This window comes from Rhinatrema bivittatum, chromosome 2 (assembly GCF_901001135.1).
Source record: "Rhinatrema bivittatum chromosome 2, aRhiBiv1.1, whole genome shotgun sequence".
NCBI lineage: Eukaryota > Metazoa > Chordata > Amphibia > Gymnophiona > Rhinatrematidae > Rhinatrema > Rhinatrema bivittatum.
The window spans coordinates 814095709-814111203 of record NC_042616.1 but is presented as its reverse complement, the minus strand read 5'-3'; the positions used below and the strand labels follow the sequence as shown (position 1 = coordinate 814111203).

General features: G+C 50.4%; 1 protein-coding gene across 1 annotated transcript in view; it reads right to left on the bottom strand.

Moving 5' to 3' along the window:
* Positions 1-15495, bottom strand: part of PLEC (plectin) — a 443280-nt gene that overhangs the window by 202568 nt on the left and 225217 nt on the right. The window contains 1 exon segment of the mRNA XM_029592256.1: positions 14623-14789. Coding sequence (XP_029448116.1) covers positions 14623-14789 — 167 coding nt within the window.

The following is a 15495-nucleotide window of genomic DNA, read 5'->3' as shown; positions in this document are numbered from 1 at the left end:
CTCGGCAGGCGTGCGCACCAGCGTCCCTCTCCGTCTCCGCGCGGTTTAGAAAACCCGGCAGGCGTGCGCACCAGCGTCCCTCTCCGTCTCCGCGCGGTTTAGAAAACCCGGCAGGCGTGCGCACCAGCGTCCCTCTCCGTCTCCGCGCGGTTTAGAAAACTCGGCAGGCGTGTGCACCAGCGTCCCTCTCCGTCTCTGCACGCGCGCCTCTCTCCGCGCGGTTTAGAAAACTCGGCAGGCGTGCGCGCCAGCGTGCCTCTCCGTCTCCGCACGCGCGCCTCTCTCCGCGCGGTTTAGAAAACTCGGCAGGCGTGCGCACCAGCGTCCCTCTCCCTCTCCGCGCGGTTTAGAAAACTCGGCAGGCGTGCGCGCCAGCGTCCCTCTCCGTCTCCGCAGGCGCGCCTCTCTCCGCGCGGTTTAGAAAACTCGGCAGGCGTGCGCGCCAGCGTGCCTCTCCGTCTCCGCAGGCGCGCCTCTCTCCGCGCGGTTTAGAAAACTCGGCAGGCGTGCGCGCCAGCGTCCCTCTCCGTCTCCGCAGGCGCGCCTCTCTCCGCGCGGTTTAGAAAACTCGGCAGGCGTGCGCGCCAGCGTCCCTCTCCGTCTCCGCAGGCGCGCCTCTCTCCGCGCGGTTTAGAAAACTCGGCAGGCGTGCGCGCCAGCGTGCCTCTCCGTCTCCGCACGCGCGCCTCTCTCCGCGCGGTTTAGAAAACTCGGCAGGCGTGCGCACCAGCGTCCCTCTCCGTCTCTGCACGCGCGCCTCTCTCCGCGCGGTTTTTGGTTTATGTCTCTCTCAATGCGTCGCTTTATATACACGGTTCTCTCTTTTTTCGCTCTGTATCTCCTCCCCGCCCCTTCTTCTTTTTTTTTTGGCCTCACCTGACACAGGAGGCTCAAATGTCTCTTGAGGAGAGTTCTGCTCTGTCTCCAATAAGGGGTAGATTTTAAAAGAAGCGCGATCAGCCTACTTTTGCTTGCGCATCAGACTCAAGCAAAAGTACGCTGGATTTTAGTAGATACGCGCGGAGCCGCGCGTATCCACTAAAATCCTGGATCGGCGCGCGCAAGGCTATCGATTTTGTATAGCCTGCGCGCGCCGAGCCGCGCTGCTTCCCCCCGTTCCCTCCAAGGCCGCTCCGAAATCGGAGCGGCCTCGGAGGGAACTTTCCTTTGCCCTCCCCTCACCTTACCCTCCCTTCCCCTACCTAACCCACCCACCCGGCCCTGTCTACAGCCCCCCCCTTACCTTTGTCGGGGGATTTACGCCTCCCGGAGGGAGACGTAAATCCCCGCGCGCCAGCGGGCCTGCTGCGCGCCGGGCCGCAACCTGGGGGCGGGTACGGAGGGCGCGGCCACGCCCCCGGGCCGTAGCCACGCCCCCGTACCCGCCCCCAAAACGCTGCCGACACGCCCCCGGAACGCCGCGACGACCGGGCCCGCCCCCCGACACGCCCCCGACACGCCCCCCTCCGAGAACCCCGGGACTTACGCGAGTCCCGGGGCTCTGCGCGCGCCGGGAGGCCTATGTAAAATAGGCTTCCCGGCGCGCAGGGCCCTGCTCGCGTAAATCCGCCCGGTTTTGGGCGGATTTACGCGAGCAGGGCTCTGAAAATCCGCCCCTAAGGTTAGCAGGGAGGAGCCGGGGGGTGGGGTCAGTACCCTCTGGCTGTTCCCTTGCTCCTGGACTCCCTCGGGAGGCGCACAAAGCTTTGATCACGTGGAGTCGCCGGGTTCCAATCCCCGCCGTCACTGTTAAAAGTCTTCCTGGGCTGGAGCGGGGGCTTCACTCCTTTCAGGGCTTTCCAAAGTGTAGGTTGGCACCCCCATAGGGGGCTCAGAGAACCAAAAGTGCCTGAAATGGCAGTGTGTTCTCCAGGCACCTTCAGCAGCAGGTGTTAGCAGTGGAAGTCGGCATGGGGCCTGTGAGCCAGCACGCGCTCACAGGCCCTGGCGGTGGCAACTGCCTCTGCACGAGTTGCTTTAGGAGCAGGAAGTCCTGAATGAAGAGGGGATTGGGGCTGCTGCTCCGGGAGCCTTGCACTACCCCACAGGGCCCCCCCATGCTGACTTTCATCACCAAATATCGCTGCCCCTTCCTCCGCATCACTGCTGTACCGGCCGGAGGGGGAGGGGCTGACTGCATATAGGGGCCTTGTGGAGGTTTCCGCTGCTTCTCTTTCTTCACCCAGCACCGAACCAACCAAAGAAAAATATATCGTTCCTATCATCGGCCTGTCCCCCCCCTCTTCCCACCAGTATTCAGTCCCCTTTCTGCCTGGGGTCCAAACAGGGCTGGTGCAAGGGTATTTGGAGCCCTAGGTGTACCTTCTGCCTTGCATCCGCACCGTCCCCCCTCTAGCCCCAGTCCCAGGACCCCACACAAACAAATAAAAAAATTATGCATTTGTAACAACAGATTTTACATGAAAAAGGACACTGAAGGTATAGTTTTCTGAGATAAACATATCACTTACAGCAGTTTATGTAAATATGATATTCATATCGGCTATCAACTAGAAAACCCCGCTAAAAGGCATAAAAGACACTTAGAAACCATATGTTATTAGGAATAGTGTAAGACGTGCTGGCACTCAAAGCCACGAGTAAAGTGAGTTACAATTACAATACAGTAAACCTCCCACACCAAAACAGCACTAACTGCCAGCACTCAAACAGTAACAGCTCTACCTATGAAAAGGCAATGCTGAGAACATTGCACCAGGCCCTAAAACAGGGGTCAGGAACCTTTTTGGCTGAGAGAGCCATAAACGCCACATATTTTAAAATGTAATTCCATGAGAGCCATACAATATGTTTAAAACTAAATACAAGTAAATGTGTGCATTTTATGTAAGATCACACTTTTAAAGTACAATAAGTCTCTGAAAATATTACACCAGGCCTTAAGACACCAATACATCTCCTATTAGGAAAACGGACCAAGTCAGGCTGCTATAGAGTCCTACACAGAAACTACACGCCAGCAGAAAACCTCACCTGAATCACGTGCTGTCCCTCACCTAACATAGAATAAAGAGACCAAAACGCATAACAAGAAGCATGCAGACAAAAACTGAATTGGAAACTGCAACAAGCCAGAGTCTCTGTATGCAGTGTAACAAAGGAAAAAAGAAACATCACACATCCTTATAAAACAAATCAAGAAATATAAAATCATCAGCAGTAAAACTGTACTAACAAAAAGAACATATTTCGAAACAGCTGATGAGTGGAATATCCAATAATTAAAAACTCATATAAAACATTTCCAGATACCAACAAAATATTTCAAAATAGCAGACACAAAGATCCAGTAATGAAAAATAATAAGGATACAAAAATTTTTTGCTCTGCATACCTGGGAACGTTTGATATCCAGGTGTCCTGAGATTGTTCTGAATTAGCAGGAGGTGGGGTGGTTTGCTTGGAACTTTCTCCTCTCTCAGTCACATACCAGCGCTCTCTCTCACACTGGCTCTCAATGACACACCTATACACACATGCTCTCAGTCACTCACATATACAAATGTTTTTTCTCTCTCACTTATATAGGCTCTTAATTACACATTTACACATATGCTGTCTATCTTTTCACGCTTACACACACACACACAGGCTTTCAATCACATAAATACATGCTGTCTTTTTCTCTCACACACAGACTCTCATTCACATGCTTACAAACATGTCCTCTCTTTCTCTCATTTACACACAGGCTCTCAATCACATACTCACATGCTCCCTCACCTAAATCAGCTCCCAATCACACACAGACACACATGGTCTCTCTCTCTCATTTAAACACAGGCTCTCAATCACATACTCACATGCTCCCTCACCTAAATCAGCTCTCAATCACACAGACACACATGGTCTCTCTCTCTCATTTAAACACAGGCTCTCAATCACATACTCACATGCTCCATCACCTAAACCAGCTCTCAATCACACACAGACACACATGATCTCTCTCTTACTTATACACACAGGCTCTTAATCATACATACACATGATCTCTCTCACACACAAAGGATCTCAATCATACACACATACTCTTTCACACAAACAGGTTTTCAATCACAAACTTACACATACAGGTTCCCAATCGTAAACTTACATTCATGCTCTCTCTCTCACAGGCAGGCTCTCAATCACAGACCTACTCTCTTTCACATATACAGGCTCTCAATCATTCACATACATGCAATCTCTCACTCACACACACAGGATCTCAAACACACATGCTTGCTCGCTCATTCACTCTCTCTCTCCCCCTTCCCCCCCCCGGGAACTCGCGGCAGCAGCAGCCTCCTCCCAACACTAACCTCCTTCATTTTCAGCCCTCGCGGAGGCGAAGGCGGAGTCCCATCGGCCGCGGCTGAAGATTTTCATTTTCCTCCGAGCCGCGCTGCAGTCTTCTTCCCGCGGCCCGGAAGAGGAAGTGGAGAGCATCAGGTGCCTGCGCGGGAAGACCCGTGCAGGCACCCGATGACTCCAGCGCTGGCACCCGGCTGACACCCGATGACTCCCGCGCAGGCACCCGGATGACTCCAGTCGGCGTGCTCTCTTCTCCTCCCCCCTCCCCCCCGCAGCCCGGAAGAGGAAGTGGTGAGCATCGGGTGCCTGCGCGGAAGAAGAGACCATGCTAGTGTGGTCTCTTCTTCCCGCGCAGGCACCCGATGCTCTCCACTTCCTCTTCCGGGCCGCGGGGGGGAGGAGAAGAGAGCACGCCGGTGCCGCTGACTCCAGCTGTCCTGCCGCGTTCCGCCCGGGCTGACAGCATTTTAAGCCCGGGCGGCGGAGGACCGGGGAGCAGCTGGGTCAGCGGGGAACCGCGAAGTATGGCGACACTTGTCTGCGAGCCAGATGCAGCCCTCAAAAGAGCCATATCTGGCTCGCAAGCCATGGGTTCCCGACCCCTGCCCTAAAACATCTGGACACCTCCGACTGAGAAAACAGAATAAGCCTTGCTGTTACAGGACCCTACACAGAAACTACGCGATAGCAGAATATCTCAAGTTCGATTGCACACGCAGAACACTGACAAACCTTCACCAAACGTAGAATAAAGAGACCATAAATTAAAAAATATGCTGACAAAAAACTGAACTGGACAACATGACGCCAGACAGTGTATGCAGCACAACAATGGGAAAATTCTTCATAAATTAACAAACAATAACATCAAGAAATATAAAACATCAATAGTAGTAAAAGATTCCAACTCCAAAAATATACTGAAAAATAGCACACACATCAAATATATACACCCAGTGACTAAAACTACAAGAGTATAAAATGAACCACTCACCATACCTGGGGATTTTGGATTTCCAGATGCCTTGAGATTGTTGTGGATTAGCTAATGGGAGGGGGAGGGGGGTAAGGGGATTGTTGCGCCCAACCCTTCTGCTTTCTCTCTCATATATACACACACACACACAAACATGTTCATTCTCTCTCACACACAAACACACAGGCTCCCTCACACACACACACACTCACACTCTCTCACTTATGGATGCACACATATGCTCTCTCGCTCTTACACCTTCCCTCCCTCACACACACACACACACACACACCATTATTCACTCAGACAGGCTCACCTCTCTCTCTCTCACTCACACACACACACACACACACACACACAGGTTCCTTGCCTCACTCATACACACACAGCCTCAGAGATCTAGTTTCCCTATATCTCTCTCACACACACACACAATCCCTCTTAATCACACACTCTCACCCTCACACAAGCTTCTTCTCTCTCATGTATACATTCTCTCATAAACTTCCTCTCTCACACACATCCTTCCTGTCTCTCTCTCTCTCTCTCTCTCATGCACCCCCTCACACAGATACTCTCTGTTTCTTGCACACACACACACACACACACACACACCTTCAAACAAGCTCCTTTTCTCTCTGGTACACATCCCTCACATAGGCTCCCTCTCTCACACACACCCCAAGCTGTCATTTATACACACTCCCTTCTCTCTTACACACACACACACACACACACACACACACACACACACAAACAGAGGCATCCTCATTCCTGCACATACATACCCTTCCATTTACATTTATTAAAATGTATTGATTGCTTAACACTAAAAGGTCTAAGCGATATACAAAATAAAATATTCGTAATCCAAAAATCTTGTACAAAAAAGAATGACTAAATATAAAATACTTAACATATAAGACATACTTGCTTATATCCTCTCTCTGGCTCACAGGCTTTCTTGGTCTCTTTCTGGGCCTCTGCTTCTTCTTCCTTCTGCCGGCAGTAAAGGCTCCACCCACAGCTCTCCCTGGCCTCTCTCTTCTATCTTCAGCTGTTCGCAGGCCTATCCTCTGCTGTGGGTAGGATGGGCTCCACCCATAGCCTCTGTCTGTCTTCTGCCATGGGCAGGATGGACTCCTCTCCCGGCCCTGTTTGCTAATCCTGGCCACAAACGAGATGGGCTCTGCTTGCGACCTGCTGGGCGTATGTTCTGATGAGACACTCATCCCATAGACAAAACTGGGACTCTGGTCTGTTGTTCGCCATAGCTATAGTGGGAAGGAGGAGATAGAAAGTTCCTTCTATCTCCTTAGTCAGAGAGGTAAAGCAACTCTTCACCAGACCTGTGATTTGGGCAAGTGACTGGGGTGTTCTCTACGCTGGTGTAGGCAGTGGGACATCATCTTCTGAGACCAGGAAAGGCTCCTGCATTAGAATAGGCAGCCTGTTGGAGGCAAGTGGGACTATGGAGCAAACCAGTTCAGAAGTTTCTAGGCAAAGCCCTCCCACCACTAGTCTAGGTGGGGTGAATGCCCTGGTTATTGGAGGGGGTAGGGGCAACCTGACTCCCTCCACTGCAGATCTAGGATCAGCTGTGTATAGTTGAGTTGGCAGAGCAGCCTGATAAAAGAAAGACTGAGACGGATATGTCAATAGCTTCAATGGGGTAGAATGCTTAGACATCTTGGCATGCTTGGACGGGTCTTTGGAGATGCGTGTTGAGGAATCCGACACAGGATGACATACTGTGTTGGTTGCATCAGGACTGTGCCATGCGTTCTTGCACTGTGCATCATGGGTTTGTGAAATGGGGGATCAGGTGCACTGTAGGATCGTAGAAAGGAGGCCTCAATGTGCCTCAAAAAGGCATGGGTTGCTGGTTTCACAGGCACCAGAGCACTGAATGCAACAGTGCATCGAGCGCCTCAGTGCACTGTGCGTTGGGCGCATCGTTGTGCTGTGCGAATACATCCCAGTTGGATGCGTCGGATGGCTTGAGGCATTGTGCATTGGGAATTTGCATGTTTCTTGTGCCAATGGCGCTGATGAGGGCCACATAAATGGCGCTGTGCTGACACACCATGTTTCCTCAAGGCACGCTGCAAGAGCTCCAGTGAATGATGCCACTTTGACTTTAATGCACGGCGGCTGATGGAACTCAATCTCATGGCTTTGGCCTGAGCTGATTGGGGAGCTCCTGCTTAACTCTTTATCCAGCAAGACAGAAAATGCTGCTCTGCGGAACAAGAACATACTGTGATTCCTAAGAGATTTGCGCAGCTCCTCAATCTGAAGCACCATAGAAGGCTGTGAGCACAGGGACATCCATCAATAGGCAGAGCAGTTCTTTTGGTCGTATTTCAGTAACATAGCCCATGGCTTTTGGTGAGGGACATAATTTTGCGACAGATAACAACTTTTGAACCTCCTCACTGTTATTGATTTCTTCTTCTTGCCCAACATGATAAAAAATGGGACACGGTGGTAGTCACACAGTTGTTTTTCTTCTTTTTTTTTTAAGTAGCTCTGAAAAAAGCTGTTGCGGGGCTGCAGAGGTAGTGAGGCAACAAGAAAACGTTTAGTGAGGCATACAAATGCCCAAAAGATATGTCTTGAAAAAAAAATGAGAGAAGAGACAGAGCACACAACCTTGCTTGCATTCGGACAAAAAATGACTGAGGAGACTACTAGGCAACATCCACGTTGGATCTCCCACACACGCTCAGTAAAGCTCAAAGCTCTCCTAGCTAAGATTGATGAGTTTGTTTGGTGCTGCTGAATGACATCACCCACACATAATGACTAATTCAGCTTGCTTATTGACTGAAAAATCAGGATTATTTTGCTGATTTCTAATTATTTTCTTGGTGGGGAGGGGTGGGTGGGAGGTGAAGTGCCAAGGAAGTAAGGAGTGATTCTTCAGCACAGACCATAGATCTTACAAGTCGATACCATCCTTGATCTGTCCCCTTTGATGATTCTCACAGTCTGGGTGCCAGAAGTGAGCAAGCTTTCCAGATTCAGCTTTGGTTCTGAGTCTGGCAGGGATACATATAATAATAATAATAATAATAATTTTTATAGCACTACTAGATATACACAGTGTTGTACAATGGTAATAAGTATTCAGCTACGATAAATCCCTGCTCTCAAACAGGCCGGTGCTGTAAAGTGTGCGGGGAAAACGGGCGCTCAGCGCTGAGCCACCTCTCCTGGGCGCGCGATACTGTATTTAAATAAGAGGTCACGCTAAAAAGGAGGCGCTAGGGACAATAGCCCATCCCTAGCACTTCCTCAGTTAGCAGCGGAAACCCAGGAAAGGCGACTGCCAGCGGGTTCAGAAAACGGACGCTCGTAAAATTGAGCATCCGTTTTCCTATCCTGACCCGCCTGCACATTTTTAAAAAATCTTTTTGGTTCCTCCTATTTGATATCGCTAGGATATTAAGTCGGAGACTTTTTCGGGCTGCACAGAAATTAATGCCTGCCCTTGGGGCAGGTGCTGATTTCTGAGCGAATATATATATATTTTTTTTTTTACGGTATCTGGAGTGAATTACTAATAGCCTCATCAACATGCATTTGCATGTGAAGAGCACTATTAGTTTCGGGGGGGGGGGGGGGTTGGATGTGTGTTATGAACGCGCTATACCCCTTATTGTACAAGGGGTTGTGGATGCATGTTAAACACTGCGCTCAGCTGAGTGCACTCTACACTATCGGCCTGAAAGAGCTTTCTGTCTAAGCAGGTACCTGAGGCAAGGGGAGAGAACGAAAGTTGCCCAAGGTCACCAGGAGTGTCAGTGGGAGGAGGAGGAGGACTTGAATCTTGGCTTCTCTGGCTGCTAGCCCATTTCTCTTATCACAAAGCCACTCACTGCATTCCCCTATTTCCCATCCCAATAATGTGCCTCTCTCTGTGCCTATCGGTCAGGGAAAGCAGGAAGGGGAGGCCAATGCGTGTGCGAGACTCACCTTCCCCTGGGGGCGGGGGAGAGAGACCATGCATCCTGCTCCATGGCTAGGCCGTGTTTGAGCATCTGACACTACCCCCCCCCAGTGGTCCCTCCTGGGAGCAGCTTGCCCTAGTATTGTGTAAGGAAGCTACTCTCCCCCTCGCTGCTGTCTCAGCGGACCCCCAAGCTTCTCCTCTTCTGGGGCGAGGAGGGCACGATATATATACGGCTAAGAAGTGCCTCCCTGCCCTGGGATGAGAGAGGCCTCTATCCCGACAGCGCGGCAGAGAGCAGGGTGAGGATAACGGGACTGATCTTCAAGAGCCTCCGTGGGGCCCCAGTCAGCAGGGAAGAGAAGAAGCTGCTGTTCAAACCGTCCCCCAGCAGACGGCTCAGAAAGAACCAGCTCACAGCCACGTATCGACTTCTTCCTCAGCACGCTTCCTGTCAATTGTCCTCCACAGGCCCTAACAGGCAATGTCGCAAGGGGTCAACCTGCCCCAGATAGCAGGAATTCCTCTGCAGCAGGCCTGGGGGGGGTACCTCAGCCTGCCACGAATCATAAAGAGGAGAAAGCCTGAGAAAGAAAGAAAGAAAGAGACAGTGGCAGAGAGATGTGCAGAAAGCGCATAGACCCCCTTCTTCCCATCTCTGAACCTCTCTCCAGAAGAAGGCAGGCCATGCTCTTTGCAATGTCTCTGAATAGCAAAGGGATCATCGTGTTACAGAGAACTGGAATCGCCGCATTATAAGGACTATCGGACCCAGCTTTGGGAAACACAGTGTTACGCAGACACAGAAAATCAGACACGGCTTCAGAAGCCACCATGTTTCAGACAGTCAGACCTAGAGCTGAAGCCACTGCATTACATGGCCGATCAGTCACAGCTTCAGGAGTTACTGCATAATGTGGATGGTCAGATATAGAATGGGAGACACTGCGTTATGCAGTCAGACGCAGCTTCTGGAGTCACCAGATGGTCAGAGACAGCTTTGAGAATCACTGCGTTACACAGACATTCATAGCTTCAGGAGTCACCATGTTACAGACAGTCAGACCTAGAGCTGGAGCCACAGTCTTATACAGACAGACAGACACAGCTTCAGGAGTTACCACATAATGTGGATGATCAGAGACAGTTTTGAGAATCACTCCATTACACAGACAGATATAGCTTCAGGAGTCACAGTGTTATACCGGCAGACAGACACAGCTTCAAGAGTTACCACATAATGTGGATGGTCAGAGACAGCTTTAAAAATCACTCCGTTACAGTCAGACAGCTTCAGGAGTCACCATGTTACTTGGATGATCAGACACAGAACTGAAACCACCACGTTACATGGCCAGTTAATACACAGCTTGGGGAGTCACCGCCTTATACAGTCAGACATAGCTTCAGGAGTCACCACATTATGTGGATGATCAGACAGGGAACTGAAACCACCACGTTACATGGCTGTTTAGATTCAGCTTCGGGAGTTACCGTGTTACATGAACAGTCAGACACCAGATTCAGACACCAGCTGACCCATAGTTCTGGGTCAGCCAGCAATTCTCCCCACATTGTACTCAGTGCCTCTGTTCTGTCTGGCAGTCTTCCTGTGGTGGGGAGACATAGGCTGAGAAGAGGGACTGCCTGGCATGTAGCTGCAACGTGGTAACTCTCTGGGCCTAAAAGCTATTACAGGTTCCCTGTACGTACCAGGATCAGTCCAGGACACCAGGGCTTTTGTGCTGCCTGCATCCCGGGAGATGAAGGGTCGTCCGGGGCGTCTCGGGGGGCTCGTTTGCGACCCGCGCGACCGCCGCCGAGCGGGGGGGGCGCGGTTGAGAGGCCCCAGGAGTTTTTTCCCGCTCAGTGCGGGAGCGGCGGCCATTTTGGCCACGGGCCGCGAAATGGCGCGGGAAACGGCAGGGCCTTCGGCCTTGCCTCCCGCGCTGTCTCCTCAATGAATCGCGGCGGGGGGGTGACCCTCGGGGGCCCCCCCCCCGAATCGCGGCGAGGGGGGGTCCCTCGGGGGCCCCGGGGAGCCCCGCTGAGGTCCCGAGACGCCCCGGACGACCCTTCATCTCCCGGGATGCAGGCAGCACAAAAGCCCTGGTATCCTGGACTGATCCTTGGTACTACAGGAACGAAAATTATCAGGTAAGAAACTAATTTTCCTATTTTCTGTCACCCCCAACCCTTCTCTGCATCCAGCACAGAGACGGCTACTGAAACAACAGAGAGCTCTGGGACTCCCACTCAGTGCACAGCGATCAGGTACAAATGTCCCCAGGTGCTTCTGGTTCCTGGAGTCGGTGAGTGTGCGTGTGTGCCATTGATGAGTTTGGCTTTGCTTGGAGTCCTAGGTACATGAGTCCCCAAGTCTTTGTTCTGTCTCCTGCAGGTCTTTACTCTGTGTGCTAGGCACATGTGTACAGCAGTCCCTGATCTGTGTCCTAGTGGGTATACAGGTCCTTGATTTGCAGGATAGGTACATGTGTACAACAGTCCCTGATCTGTGTCCTAGTGTGTATACAGGTATTTGATTTGCAGGGTAGGTACATGTGTACAACAGTCCCTGATCTGTGTCCTAGTGGGTATACAGGTCCTTGATTTGCAGGATAGGTACATGTGTACAACAGTCCCTGATCTGTGTCCTAGTGTGTATACAGGTCCTTGATTTGCAGGATAGGTGCATGTGTACAACAGTCCCTGATCTGTGTCCTAGTGGGTATACAGGTCCTTGATTTGCAGGATAGGTACATGTGTACAACAGTCCCTGATCTGTGTCCTAGTGGGTATACAGGTCCTTGATTTGCAGGATAGGTACATGTGTACAACAGTCCCTGATCTGTGTCCTAGTGGGTATACAGGTCCTTGATTTGCAGGATAGGTACATGTGTACAACAGTCCCTGATCTGTGTCCTAGTGTGTATACAGGTCCTTGATTTGCAGGATAGGTACATGTGTACAACAGTCCCTGATCTGTGTCCTAGTGGGTATACAGGTCCTTGATTTGCAGGATAGGTACATGTGTACAGCAGTCCCTGATCTGTGTCCTAGTGGGTATACAGGTCCTTGATTTGCAGGATAGGTACATGTGTACAACAGTCCCTGATTTGTGTCCTAGTGTGTATACAGGTCTTTGATTTGCAGGATAGGTACATGTGTACAACAGTCCCTGATCTGTGTCCTAGTGGGTATACAGGTCCTTGATTTGCAGGATAGGTACATGTGTACAACAGTCCCTGATCTGTGTCCTAGTGGGTATACAGGTCCTTGATTTGCAGGATAGGTGCATGTGTACAACAGTCCCTGATCTGTGTCCTAGTGGGTATACAGGTCCTTGATTTGCAGGATAGGTACATGTGTACAGCAGTCCCTGATCTGTGTCCTAGTGGGTATACAGGTCCTTGATTTGCAGGATAGGTGCATGTGTACAACAGTCCCTGATCTGTGTCCTAGTGGGTATACAGGTCCTTGATTTGCAGGATAGGTACATGTGTACAACAGTCCCTGATCTGTGTCCTAGTGGGTATACAGGTCCTTGATTTGCAGGATAGGTACATGTGTACACTGGTCCCTGATCTGTGTCCTAGTGTGTATACAGGTCCTTGATTTGCAGGATAGGTACATGTGTACACTGGTCCCTGATCTGTGTCCTAGTGGGTATACAGGTCCTTGATTTGCAGGATAGGTGCATGTGTACAACAGTCCCTGATCTGTGTCCTAGTGGGTATACAGGTCCTTGATTTGCAGGATAGGTGCATGTGTACAACAGTCCCTGATCTGTGTCCTAGTGGGTATACAGGTCCTTGATTTGCAGGATAGGTACATGTGTACAACAGTCCCTGATCTGTGTCCTAGTGGGTATACAGGTCCTTGATTTGCAGGATAGGTACATGTGTACAACAGTCCCTGATCTGTGTCCTAGTGGGTATACAGGTCCTTGATTTGCAGGATAGGTACATGTGTACAACAGTCCCTGATCTGTGTCCTAGTGGGTATACAGGTCCTTGATTTGTGTACAACATGTGTACAACAGTCCCTGATCTGTGTCCTAGTGGGTATACAGGTCCTTGATTTGCAGGATAGGTACATGTGTACAACAGTCCCTGATCTGTGTCCTAGTGGGTATACAGGTCCTTGATTTGCAGGATAGGTGCATGTGTACAACAGTCCCTGATCTGTGTCCTAGTGGGTATACAGGTCCTTGATTTGCAGGATAGGTACATGTGTACAACAGTTCCTGATCTGTGTCCTAGTGGGTATACAGGTCCTTGATTTGCAGGATAGGTGCATGTGTACAACAGTCCCTGATCTGTGTCCTAGTGGGTATACAGGTCCTTGATTTGCAGGATAGGTACATGTGTACACTGGTCCCTGATCTGTGTCCTAGTGGGTATACAGGTCCTTGATTTGCAGGATAGGTGCATGTGTACAACAGTCCCTGATCTTTCTCCTAGTGGGTATACAGGTCCTTGATTTGCAGGATAGGTACATGTGTACACTAGTCCCTGATCTGTGTCCTAGTGGGTATACAGGTCCTTGATTTGCAGGATAGGTACATGTGTACACTGGTCCCTGATCTGTGCCCTTGGGATGTTTTCATGCAGGTCTTTACTCTGTATGTTAGGTACATGTGTACACTGGTCCCTGCTCTGTGCCCTTGGGATGTTTTCATGCAGGTCTTTACTCTGTGTGCTAGGCACATGTGTACAACAGTCCCTGATCTGTGTCCTAGTGTGTATACAGGTCCTTGATTTGCAGGATAGGTACATGTGTACAACAGTCCCTGATCTGTGTCCTAGTGGGTATACAGGTCCTTGATTTGCAGGATAGGTACATGTGTACAACAGTCCCTGATCTGTGTCCTAGTGGGTATACAGGTCCTTGATTTGCAGGATAGGTACATGTGTACACCGGTCCCTGATCTGTGTCCTAGTGGGTATACAGGTCCTTGATTTGCAGGATAGGTGCATGTGTACAACAGTCCCTGATCTGTGTCCTAGTGGGTATACAGGTCCTTGATTTGCAGGATAGGTACATGTGTACAACAGTCCCTGATCTGTGTCCTAGTGGGTATACAGGTCCTTGATTTGCAGGATAGGTACATGAGTACACTAGTCCCTGATCTGTGCCCTTGGTATGTTTTCATGCAGGTCTTTACTCTGTGTGCTAGGCACATGTGTACACAAGTACCTACTCTGTTACTTAGCTACATGGGCAGACCATCCTTGCTTGGATTCTAGGTACGTGCCTGGTGTGTTCCCCCTTGCACAAAAAGGCTCAACTCCTTACAAATATGTAAGTCACTCTGCGCAGTTGTTGCTGCTGGGCATGGGCATCAAATAATGCAAAATTATAAATAAATAAATACTTGTGGCGGTGGATGATGGCATTGAAGAGGCGTCCGTCCCTCCAGCTGCTAGTGAAATTGTCACATCGCAGCCCCTGGTAGCTCTCTGTCATGCGCTGGGACCATAGCAGCAGCTTCTCCTTGGCTGTCATGTCCTCAGACTGCCCGCTCACTTGAATGTCCGAGATCTGGAAAACACAAGCGGGAAAGCATGAAGCCTCCGTGTTGGCATCGTTGAACTGTTCCCAAATCAACCCCAAACGTAAACAAACAGCCTGTGCATGGGAAACGGTGGGGAGCAGGGAGGAAGAGAGAGAGGTAGGAGATGGCAAAAGAATTCCAGGGCCTCAGGGACAGGCAATGTCAGGTTTCAGTTTGCCTCACTGCTTCTATGAACCCAGGAAACTGCAAGTGGATAAATGCAGTGGGGCTCAGCCTGTCCTCGAGGACCTGGAGCTGGTTGGAAAGCACAGGAGACGAGAGTTTGTAAAAACGAAAATGAGAGTACTACAGAAAGCCACAAAGAGGGATAGCGGGAAGCAGCCAGATGTAAGGAGAACATGGAGGCACAGGGCGTGTACGGAGAAAGTAAGGGAGAACATGGAGGCACAGGACGGGGACAGAGGGTGTAAGGCTATGTATTTGTATTATTTATATTTTCTGCTTGGTACAGAGTTGTGGTAAATTGTGCCTATAACAGCTAAGGGATGGGAGGGCACAGAGGGTGTAACTTAAGATGTGCCGTGCTGAATCAGACCATAGGTTCCAGTCCAGGTAATTAGGAAGTGGCTTTCCAAGGCCTACCTGCTTAATAATGGTGTAGGGGCTTTTCCACTAGGATTATGCCCCCAACCCCTTTTTAAATCCAGCTATACCAGTCACCTTGACCACATC